The 12,648-nt window shown below is 36.2% G+C and overlaps 1 protein-coding gene across 2 annotated transcripts in view; it reads left to right on the forward strand.

Annotated features, from left to right (window-relative positions):
- The window catches only part of LOC128225990 (uncharacterized), a 50,538-nt gene that overhangs the window by 28,825 nt on the left and 9,065 nt on the right, over window positions 1-12,648 (forward strand). For both annotated transcript variants that reach the window (XM_052935883.1, XM_052935884.1), the window contains 7 exons: window positions 24-187; window positions 413-581; window positions 4,138-4,299; window positions 5,500-5,673; window positions 5,872-5,950; window positions 8,782-8,851; window positions 12,576-12,608. In XM_052935883.1, coding sequence (XP_052791843.1) covers window positions 24-187; window positions 413-581; window positions 4,138-4,299; window positions 5,500-5,673; window positions 5,872-5,950; window positions 8,782-8,851; window positions 12,576-12,608 — 851 coding nt within the window. The remainder of the gene's footprint in view (window positions 1-23; window positions 188-412; window positions 582-4,137; window positions 4,300-5,499; window positions 5,674-5,871; window positions 5,951-8,781; window positions 8,852-12,575; window positions 12,609-12,648) is intronic.

Here is a 12,648-nt window from a genome sequence, read left to right on the forward strand (position 1 = left end):
TGTCATTGTTATTAATGCCACAGGACATGGACCTGTTGCCTCCTGGGTGTCAGTCCAGCTGGGTGGTGACAGTACAGTGGTCAGCTGGTCTACAGGACAAGAAAACTGTCATGACCTTGCAAACGTCACTTACTACTGGTGCGAAGTCAGTGAACCCATCTCGGATTATACACTCATCAAATGTCTGGTAATTCACCTTATGCCATTAGTAATATAGCTGCAGCAATATGATTTTCAGTTCATAATTAGGTGAAAAAACTCCAACCCATGGAGGTGAAAGTGTCAGTCTATGTATTATTTGTTGAGTTTTTGTCTGGCAGAGTTCTGTAGCCCTTATTTTGTTAAAAGGTATTTGGAAAAAAATCTATTTAAATAAACTGCTTTCTTAATGTTGTGTCCATTTTAATTCCAGAATCTGGACTGGTATACAGTCTCTGCTAATGGAGAATGTAATGGTTCAATGGTACTGAACAGTACTGGTGACCAGTCTGGAGTGCGTTATGCTGTGAGCTTGACCACAAGCTCAGAAAGGAATGGAGGAATTGTGTGGGATCTGTACAGATTCTCCAGCTTCGATAAAGGTAGGGCCTAGGACCTCACCACATACTAGTATAGCTCCATGTTGTAGCTACTGTAGGCCTAGGACCTCACCACATACTGGTATGGCTCCATGTTGGTACTGTAGGCCTAGGACCTCACCACATACTGATATGGCTCCATGTTGGTACTGTTGGCCCAGGACCACACCACATACTGGTATCGTTTCATGTTGTAGGTACTTAACGAACGAACGAAAGTTTATTCAATGAAAGGCCTCCAGCCCATAATACATGTTACAATGCAAATCAAATATAACAAAATGCATATATGTAACTAAATAAGAGTTGTGTCTCTTGGTTAACAAGTTAAGTGTTATCTATAGCTAACATGAGTTTATGAATGTAAAGAGCAATGGATTTAATATGGGTAACTGTAGGCCTAGGACCTCACCACATACTGGTATGGCTCCATGTTGGTACTGTAGGCCCAGGACCTCACCACATACTGGTATGGCTCCATGTTGTAGGTACTGTAGGCCAATGACTTACCACATACCTCACCACATACTGGTATGGCTCCATGTTGTAGGTACTGTAGGCCTAGGACCTCACCACATACTGGTATGGCTTCATGTTGTAGGTACTGTAGGCCTAGGACCTCACCACATACTGATATGGCTCCATGTTGTAGGTACTGTAGGCCTAGGACCTCACCACATACTGGTATGGCTCCATATTGTAGGTACTGTAGGCCTAGGACCTCACCACATACTGGTATGGCTCCATGTTGTAGGTACTGTAGGCCTAGGACCTCACCACATACTGGTATGGCTTCATGTTGTAGGTACTGTAGGCCTAGGGCCACACCTCAAACTGGTATCGTTCCATGTTGTAGGTACTGTAGGCCCAGGACCTCACCATATACTGGTATGGCTCCATGTTGTAGGTACTGTAGTCCTAGGACCACACCACATACTGGTATCGTTCCATGTTGTAGATACTGTAGGCCCAGGACCTTACAACATACTGGTATCGTTCCATGTTGTAGGTACTGTAGGCCTAGGACCTCACCACATACTGGTATCGTTCCATGTTGTAGGTACTGTAGGCCTAGGACCTCACCACATACTGGTATCGTTCCATGTTGTAGGTACTGTAGACCTAGGACCACACCACATACTGGTATGGCTCCATGTTGTAGGTACTGTAGGCCCAGGACCTTACCACATACTGGTATGGCTCCATGTTGTAGGTACTGTAGGCCCAGGACCTCACCACATACTGGTATCGTTCCATGTTGTAGGTACTGTAGGCCCAGGACCACACCACATACTGGTATAGTTCCATGTTGTAGGTACTGTAGGCCCAGGACCACACCACATACTGGTATGGCTCCATGTTGTAGGTACTGTAGGCCTAGGACCTCACCACATACTGGTATGGCTCCATGTTGTAGGTACTGTAGGCCTAGGACCTCACCACATACTGGTATGGCTCCATATTGTAGGTACTGTAGGCCTAGGACCTCACCACATACTGGTATCGTTCCATGTTGTAGGTACTGTAGGCCTTGAACGTCACCACATACTGTTTAATCTTTATCTTGGCCAAACTTCGTATATAGGAAGAGACGATAAAAATGATTGTTCTAAAACAAATAACACGCCATCACCAATATGTGAACTTTTGTCTATTATATAGAATTTTGTCACTTGTTCAAGTGCTTTTGAACTTCAATATATCATGCTAATGGCTTTATAGGAGTTTGTGGAGAGACCCTCCTTCACAGTTTAAGAGGATTTTTTCTTAAAGTTGTACACATTATAACCAAGGAATTGTTCTAAAAGTTGAAATCTACTGGTGCCTAACACATTTGTCACAATACCTGCTTGTAACTGTGTTTCAATAAATATATCATTAGAACATTCATTGTATAGATTTTGTTTCAAGCACTCTTAAGCAGCGCAAGGTTTACTACAAAGATATCTTACTGAAGCAGAACCCTGATTGTTAGTTTTTCTTGCACAAAACTGAAAGACCCCGGTCACTAGTTCAATGTCAAAATTGCGGGGGTGATGGCAGAAGGTATTAAAAACTTTTCTAATTTAATGTCACTTGGTACTGTTTGGCATTGGCCCCACGAAGTACACATTGTACATAGTAAGTCTTAACATTGATGTAAAACATGTGTAAGAAAATTCCATTCAATGTGTGAGCCACATCCAAAAATCTGTACCGTAAATGACTGGGAATTAGACGCACTTTTTTCCCTCAGATTTTGATGCAAAAAAATGCCTTCGTATAATACCCAGTAACAATTTTTTGAACTTTTTTTCTGAGGTCAATTTCTAGCCGAGAGTTTGTTTAGATTTATGTAGAAAGGGATGTTACTCGCGTCATATTGATCGAGTATATACGGGTTAAAACGGCACTTGAAGATCGGGATACGGTATATCGTAAGACGTTTATAATTTCAACAAAAATATTTTTCGATTAAAGTTACGATAATTCACCTAAGAGTTCGTACACTCTAAATATTTGGACACCCATAATTATTTCCCAAATACATCAATCATAACTTTCATAGTTACCAGGTTTCACAGACGAAGATTATTGATTTTTATCTTTACAATGCCTGGCTAGATTACCTAACCGTATACACCACTGTGACAATTTAATTAGTTACTACCCATCCTAAACGATTTATTGCCTGTTGAAAAGGAAGTGTGATATATTTATTTGAGGATTAAACAAACAACAAGGGCAATCAAGGAATTAAGAAAACATCGACATGGCATGTTTGTAAAACGATCTGCCAATAAGCTTTCAAACTTGTACCACACTTATAGACTATATGAAGCAATAATCGTACATTAATCCTGCATAGCAATGTCCATGCTCTCCACGAGATCCTCGTGGGTATAACTGTAAGTTATGTGACGTCACACAGTGTGACTCTTTGATCTGAAGCCGATAGAATGTGTTTATTCAGTTCAGTGCATGTATAAAATGGTGTTTTAATTAACTTCATGAAGGATTTACACTTATAGGCGTAATAAATAAGTTTATGACCATTGATTACTACGGATAAATTAATAAACTTGTGGTAAAAACCAAACATGAAGAAAAAAGGCAGGTTAAACAAACATGTAAATAAAAAGTAAAAATGATAATTTTCTATGTATTTGGAGAGCGAAAAAAATAATTAATTTATGGTGTCCGAACTCTTGTGAATTACGGTATTCAATATTATTTTGAATAATAAATTGAATTAAACAATAATCAAACTTACATATAAAAAACAAAGTTGGGCACTGTCAAAATATTTTTTGCATAACATAACTTTTCATTCTCGACAGTATGGTTGTATGGTTTTAAAGATAACCATCGCCATTTTCACGAAAAAAATTTTTTTTTGTCACTGTCAACAAACATGGTGGCTGAAAATGCCGGACGATTTTTGACATTTTTTCTATGCGTCTTTTAACCAAAAACATAGATTAAAAGTTTTTTTCTCGGATTTTTCACAGATTTTTTTCCCTGCGTCTAATACCCCCTATCGTCTTATACCCAGTCATTTACGGTATTTCTTTTACAGAGCCCGGTCCCCCAATATACAAGTTGTCCCGGGAAAATGAGACTGTTACCGTGGAGATGACAATTTTGCTGGTGCCCATTATAAACCAGGGGGGACAACCCTTAAAGTACCAGATAGTGTATGCTCCAGTTAAATCCCAGGATGACAATAGATGCCCTACAGGTAACTACTTACATTTGTGTGTATAAAATAGGAATGTGGCAGTTGAGGTGAGGTATATCATCAACTTTTAAAATGAAAAGTCATAGAAAGGTTTTCAAAAGTATGCATTTCAACTATAAGCCATGCATTTATGGTTACCGTAATTCACCTAAGAGTTCGGACACTTTAAATATTCGGACACCCATAATTATATAAATTACAAAATAATTTATTTTGCGTACCTAATTTTCAGACACCCAAAGGACATCAATCATAACTTTCATAGTTACCAAGTTTCACAGACGAAGATTATTGATTTTTATCTTTACAATGCCTGGCTAGATTACCTAACCATATACACCACTGTGACAAGTTAATGAGTTACTACCCATCCTAAACGATTTATTGCCTGTTGAAAAGGAAGTGTGATATATTTATTGGAGGATTAAAGAAACAACAAGGGCAATCAAGAGATTAATAAAACATTGACAAGACATGTTTGTAAAACGATCTACCAATAAACTTTCAAACTTGTACCACACTTAAAGACTGTAAGAATCAATAATCGTACAGTTATACATTAATCCTGCATAGCAATGTCCATGCTCTCCACGAGATCCTCCTGGGTATAACTATAAGTTATGTGACGTCACACAGTGTGACTCTTTGATCTGAAGCCGATAGAATGTGTTTATTCAGTTCAATGTATGTATAAAATGGTGTTTTAATTAACTTGATGAAGGATTTGCACTTATAGGCGTAATAAATAATTTTATGACCATTGATTACTACAGATAAATTAATAAGTGGTAAAATGCAAACATGAAGAAAAATGGCAGGTTAAACAAACATGTAAATAAAATGTAAAAATGGTAATTTTCTATGTATACGGACAGCGAAAAAAATAATTAATTTAAGGTGTCCGAACTCTTAGGTGAATTACGGTATATTGTAATTTATGTCTACATCATGTTCATGATACATTCAAATAAAAAGTGTACTCAAAAGCTAACAGTTAACTTACTTGAGGAAATATGTATATACATTTCTTATTGGTATGTTTCTATGATAAATAGACACTTGGGAATAAGTACTTTTTATCATGTTTAGTTTATAGTGAGCTGCAGTATATAATCATTGATGAGCAATCACGCTCATAACTCATCATGTCTATAATGACATCTATCAATAATTTACCGGAGAATTGTCCAAACCTTACAGGTGGAGAATCCTTGACGGTCCCAGCTAACCTGTCCAGTAATGAGTACAGAATCACGGGTGTACAATCTGGGGTGCAGTACAGTGTGTGTGCCAGGGGAGTTAACAATGCTGGCAACGGAGCGTACGGGGATTCTGATGTCACCCAGAAAATCTTCCAGAATGTGGCGGAACTCGGTATGGGAAATGTTACTCTGTTGCCTTTTAAAGGGGAATAGGTGACTTTATGTTTGGTTTGAGTATTTGAGTGTTAAATCATTGACCTGCAGTTTGTGAAAAACATTTAATGGTAACAAAACAATAGCATTAAATTTTGAAAACATCTTCTATGAAGTTACCGAACACTTGAATGTTAAGCTCCTCTATTGTTTTCAGGCAGTTCTGAAGTACCGCTGATAGTTGGGTTGGTGGTACCTGGTGTCATCATCGCTGCAATTGTATTCATTGTCTTGTGGTATGTGTATTTCTATTGGTAGTACAACCAGTACATGCAGTACATGTCATAAGACTAACTTGAAGAATTGGATTAACACAGAAGAGTGTATATGCAGTCTTAAATGGGCACAATATAGGTTTATGCCAAAAAAAAATAATATTTTTTTAATGCATTAAATATGTTCATTTCATTTGACTTGAATGATCAAAACAAAAAATTTGTGCACAGGTAAACATAGTGATGCAATCAAATAAAAAATAATTACATAAACCGATACTGTGCCCTTTTAAGCTTGCTTTCCAGTCCTGATATTGAACAAGATTCAATTATATACATTTCAGTTTTATAAAAAAAATAACTTATTGATGAAATCAGCCCATTTAAGTCAACAAAGCTGATCAATTATCCTGCCAATGTAGTTATTATTGAATAGTAAAAACATATTGATTATTTACAAAACATAAACATTTCTTGTACTGTAGATATTCAAGTCTTTCAATAATTAAGATTAAAAAAAATACTTGCTGACATGTTTGTATGGATTGACCCGGGCCGACATATGATTTTCAAAAACTGCATTTTTCAAAAGTCCATAAATGCATTTCAAAAGGGGAGTAAGTGCTTCTGGTAAGTATATTTGCCAATCATTTTTTAGTGTTCTTTCCATGCCCCCCATGGTGGGCATAGTAAATTGCACCATCTGTCCGGATGCTCAATTTCTTGTGTCTGGACTGTAACTTTCTCTTGTATAGACAGATTTTAAAATAACTAATTCACATGTAATTGACATATCAAGACGACGTGTCATGTGCTCTACCTGTGTCCCTACCTCTAAGGTCAAGGTCACACTTAGTTTTTGTTTACTTAAAATTCTGCATATAATGACAGAGTATAGGTGGTTGTGTCCAGGCTGTAACTTTCTCTTGTATGGAAAGATTTTAAAATAACTTGCCTCATGTAATCTACATACCAAGACGATGTGTTGCATGCACAACCCTTATAGGGGGCATTTGTCACTAACAGTGACAGCTCATGTTATTTTATTTTTTAACCATGTTTTTGACAAAAACCAAGGTACAAGAATAAGGATGTCGTTGGGAGGAAGGGCGTCAAAAAATGATTTTCATCCAATAACTTAAGGTAGCATTGATGAATAGTGATGAAACTTAGTGTGTAGGTAGCTTATGTGAAGAGCTAGCTTTGGATTGCTTTTGAAGGGGTGGTGTCAAGGTCACTGTTTTTTTTTAAAATAGAAAAATTGTTTGCATCCAATGACATAAGTTAGGATGGATAGTGATGAAACTTGGTGTGTAGGTAGATTTTGTGAAGAGCATGCTTGGTATTGCTTTTGAGGGATAGTGAATAAACGTGATGTGTTGATAGGTTATGTGAAGAGCTAGCTTGGGATTACCTTAAAGTAGAAAAATTGTTCCTGCCCTGTAACTTAAGTTATGAATGATGGGTAGTGAGGAAATTCTGTGTTCAGGCAGAGGAATGATGGATAGTGATGAAACTTAAGTTTGAAGGTAGATTATATGAAGTGCTGGCTTGGGATTGCTTTTGAGGGAGCATTGTCAAGGTCAAGGTCACTGTTAATGAAAATAGAAACACAGTTTCCACCCAATAACTTTAGTAAGGAATGATTGATAATAATAGTTAAAGACATTAACATGAAAGAATGAATGTTGCTGCCAAACTGACACATAAGATACCTATCTAGATTTTTTAGTTATTTCTCTTTCCATAAAAGTAAAGAGAAGGGCTGCTGCTTTTTTTCTCACTCATACAAGCAATCAATTGGCTATAAAAAAATTGCCCTTATGAAAATCCTTTTTTTTCCGCACCTTGTTGCATCAAACCTGGCGCTTTTTTTTGTTTTTTTTGTGTGTTTTGTTTTCTATGCCAAGATATAGTGGAACAGGCACATCAATTTTGGTCTAGCTACACCCTTGATTTCCTTAATAAGGACATATATAATCAGTGCTGACGTTATTTCTAAATATGTACACCTCAATTTCCATTCCTTAAATGAACTGCCTTTCGGCAAATGCGTTCATCAATCGATGACATCTTCGGATATGTTCGGATCGCAATTCATCGCATAACAATATACATGAAAACTATTGATCTTGTTATTGTTTGTATTGCGTCAGCAGGTCCCGTAAAATATAAATCAACATTTTAGAAAGTGCTAAGTTATTATATTTTAAACGTTTTGTTGCCAAAAGCGTTTCAATTTTACGTTTAAAAGTCATTTCAAGTGGTTGATCTTTCCCCGCGTTATTGTGACGTCATTTGAAAAAAAATGTTTCCAGTAACAGTCGAGTCGTCCTATTTACAGAATGGGTAAAAAAGGATTACTGATGAATTGCGGGGTTGATGTCATTATCGGGGATATGAACGCAATTGGGCTGGTCAAAGTACGCGTGGAGTCCTTCGGACTCCACACACTTAGACCAGCCCAATTGTGTTCATACCCCGATAATGACATCAACCCCGCAATTCATTCCTTAAGTAATACAGAGTTATGAAAAACAGATGTGATTTGTGAGTTGGATCCGACTTTAAAAAATAATTTTAAATAAATACTAAAAATAAATAAATTTAAATACAATTTAGGTTGTTACTTTATTTGCTCTGAGTATTGACATCACTGTGTCAAATTTAAACCAGAAAAGCCCTCAAAATAGCTTCTAAAAATCCAGGTTTGTGACCCCAAACCCTTTACCGAAATGATTTCAGCCCTTCAGTTGCCGGGTTACACACATCCCTGAATAAGTAAAAGAAAGTTCCATGACAAACTATTGTTATTGCTATAGAAACGCTTACTATTTCATATTCTTATTCAGGGTAAAGATGAGGCCTCGCTGTAAAACATACTACTTGGCAAAGACAGAAATTGCTGATATAGAGGCTTTTGTAAGTTCTTACATTCACAAATACATGCCAATATATATTGATATCCCCACCCATAGTGTTGTGGGCTATATAGGAATCACCTTGTCCTGTCTGTATGTTCGTTCATCCTGGGACATGAGGACAAGTATTCTTTTCTCGAATATTCCATATGTTTTTGAGATAATGACTTCAAACATCAAACACACATTGAATGTGTTGAGAAGAAGGGCTGTGCTGTGGATGACAGAATAAAATTATTCTAAATTATTGATGTTATAGAGAAATCAACTATTAATGTACTTTATACCACATGAGCTATTGTTATTTTAATATTTTTTTTATCTTTTATGTACATATGTTGTACTATTGAATAACCTTTGCCATATTCACAAATTCAGTACAATTTGTCCAAAGAAATATGGTTACTACTGATTTTGACATTTTTTCATTGCATCCTATCCATGGTATTTATACTTAGATTATTTTTTTACTTTATTGTTCACATTTTTTTGCCTATAGCCTATCTTTGCTAGCATCCTATACACAGTATTTTTCAGTATGTTTTTTGAGGAATTGACTTTTACTTTAAAAAAGAAACATTATTTTGTGTTTGGTCAACTCATTTATAGACTGCTTTTAAAACTAAAAAGAAAACTTCATGCCTTATTTCCCCAATGTTATATTCACTATTTTTAGCTCACCAGAGCACAAAGTGCTCAAGGTGAGCTATTGTGATCGGTCTTTGTCCGTCCATTCTTCCATCAGTCCGTCTGTCAGCAATTGCTTAACAAACTTCTCCTCCGAAACTACCAGTCCAAATTCAATGAAACTTCACAGGAATCTTCCTTGGGTGTCCCTCTACAAAAATACAACAAGGGGTCACGATTGATTAACAACAACAACAAAATGGCCAACATCCTGTTTTGCTTTAAAAAAACATCTCCAAAACTACCAGTCCAAATTAAATGAAACTTTACAGGAAGCTTCCTTGGGTAACCTTGTACAAAAATACAACAAGAGGTCGCGATTAATCAACAACTACAACAACGATCTAGTGTTAAAATCTTGATAGTTATGTAAAGTTTACTCTTGAAGCAAGGGCAGCAAATCTTGCTCTATGGTCTCCCTTTCTGTTGAATAGTGCATTGTCTATTTTTAGTTTTTCTATTTTTAGTAACAAGGGATTATATGTTTTATTTTTTAATTCTTCAAATTAGTCACTTTTAAGGTAACAATTGTTTTTTTTTCATAGGTTTATATGTTAGGAAATATTATATCTCTTTATTTTCTAGAAGAATTCATTTGAATACACCTTAAATAAACAAGACTGTAACTCACACATATCTATGGGAAGCCATGCTGTGATGGATTAAAATTGAGACAATGTTACTGTAGACTCTTCATAAGTTTTTTTATCAAATCCTCTTAATTTATAGTAGTTATATATTTTATTGGATGTTGCACTGTCTGTCGCTCCTGTGCCTTACAAAATTGCTTGTGAAAATGAAATTATGCCTCTGGGGTCAAAACTCGCTATATGCCATCATGAGGTTTTCTGTGGACTGATAGAAAACCTTCTTGTCTGACACTGCTAGGACGTGACCTTTAATAATTTGTTATGTGCATTATATAGTGGTCCTCTACCAAGATTGTGCAAATTACGCCCCTTGGGTCAAATTTGGTCCCACCCTTTTTGACTTATTGTCTTATTTTTGAAACTACAGCGAAGAAATTTTGACCATGTTCACAATTCTGTAAACAAATAACAATGGGCATTTTTGTTGGTAATAAACTGGTTTCGATTTTATTTTGGTTTCACTAACTGTATTTGTTGTTACAGTTTCAAATAAAACCAAAACCAGTTTTATCGTTTTTTATACCCACACAAACGAAGTTTGAGGGGGTATATAGGAGTGAGCTTGTCGGTCCGTCTGTCTGTCTGTCGGTCGGTCAGTCGGTCTGTCTGTCGGTCGGTCTGTCGGTTTTCATGGTTTCTGGACGATAACTCATGAAAGGCTAGACAGATTTGAAAAATTTTTGGTACACAGGTGTAACATCAGAAGATACAGGTCAAGTTCGATATTGGGGCTGGTGGGGCCAAGGTCAAGGTCACTGTTACTAAAAATAGAAAAATGGTTTCTGGACGATAACTCATGAAAGGCTTGACAGATTTGAACATTTTTTGGTACACAGGTGTAACATCAGAAGATACAGGTCAAGTTCGATATAGGGCTGGTGGGGCCAAGGTCAAGGTCAGTGTTACTAAAAATAGAAAAATGGTTTCTGCTTCATAACTTTAATTGGGCATGAGATATTGTGATGAAACTTGCTGTATAGGCAGCCTCTGTGAAGACAATGCTTGTGATTGAAAATGGGGCCAGTGGAGTAAAGGTTTTTGTGCACTGTTACGAAAATAGAAAAACAGTTTCCGGACAAACAATACATGCATGATAAAAGAAGATGCAGTGTTCAGTAAGCTTGGAGTTATGGCCTCTTTTCAAAGGAATGGTTTGCCATTCCTGTGTCCAGGCGGCATTTGGGGGTATTCGTCACTCCTGTGACAGCTCTAGTTTTAACAAAAACAGAAACCAGATTTTGAAACTATTGAAACCCCTACTGGATGCGGGTTCATCGGTTTATTCCATAGAAAACTAGTCTAATTTGAAAACAGCATGGCAGTAATTGATCAACCAGGTTTGTTGGAACTTTTTTATAACAATGCCTTACAATGGGCAAATGAGCTAAACGAAAAAGGTACTATTAATAAGTGTGTGTTACAATATCAGTTTGTATGCTCCGCCATGTTGTTGAAACTGTTCACAAAAAAATGTATTTGTTACTTCAAGCAAAATTATCAAAACCAGTTTCAAATCGGCTGAAACCATTGAAACCAAACTGAAACTGGTTTGGTATCAACAAAAAAAAACAAGGTTGTGGTTGGATGACCTTGACTGTGACTGCCTACTTTCTTATTTATGAAGCTACAGCAAAGAAATTTGGATCATATGTAAAGTTTTGAAAACAAATATCAATATTGTCCTCGGATGACCTTGAAAGTGACTTTTTGACCTACTAACTTTTTTTTAAGGTGCAGCAATAACATTTTGACCATGTGTACAGTTTTAAAAACAAATATCAATGCTGTGGATTACTTTTATTGTACCTTTTTGATATCTTATTTTTAAAGCTACAGTTTTGAAATTTGGATCATATGTACAGCTTTGAGAACAAATATCAAGCTATATTGATTACAAAGGTTAAACTCTTTTACTCAGGTGAGCTATTTAGGGCCATCATGGCCCTCTTGTTGTAATGTAGGATCATTAACTTAATTGATGCCTTCTCACGGACATAAAGCATTCAATGAGCATACATCACTTAGTGATACTTATAACAAGAAGCTTGTGCAGCAGTAGTGTTCATCACATTCAGTGTTATTGTAGTTTTTAATGGAGATTAAGGGACCTTTTATTAACAAACATTCGGCAAATTTAATTCGGGTCAATTAATGATATAGCAAAGAAACTAATTAGATTGATCAGTGATAGCTTAATAATCATAGCGATGTTGTAAAAGCTTAATAATCATAGCGATATTGTGATAGCTAAATAATCATAGCGTTATTGTGATAGCTTAATAATCATGGTGATGTTGTGATAGCTTAATAATCATAATGATGTTGTGATATCTTAATAATCATAGTGATATTTCAGATAATTATACAGTGTTGTGATGTTGTTTTCAGATCGTAGATGGAGAAGAACTAACAAAGAAAACAGTGAGTTGTTTTATGGTTTTTTAGTCTTTCATTAAGAGTA

The sequence above is a fragment of the Mya arenaria genome, chromosome 3 (assembly GCF_026914265.1).
Source record: "Mya arenaria isolate MELC-2E11 chromosome 3, ASM2691426v1".
Lineage (NCBI taxonomy): Eukaryota > Metazoa > Mollusca > Bivalvia > Myida > Myidae > Mya > Mya arenaria.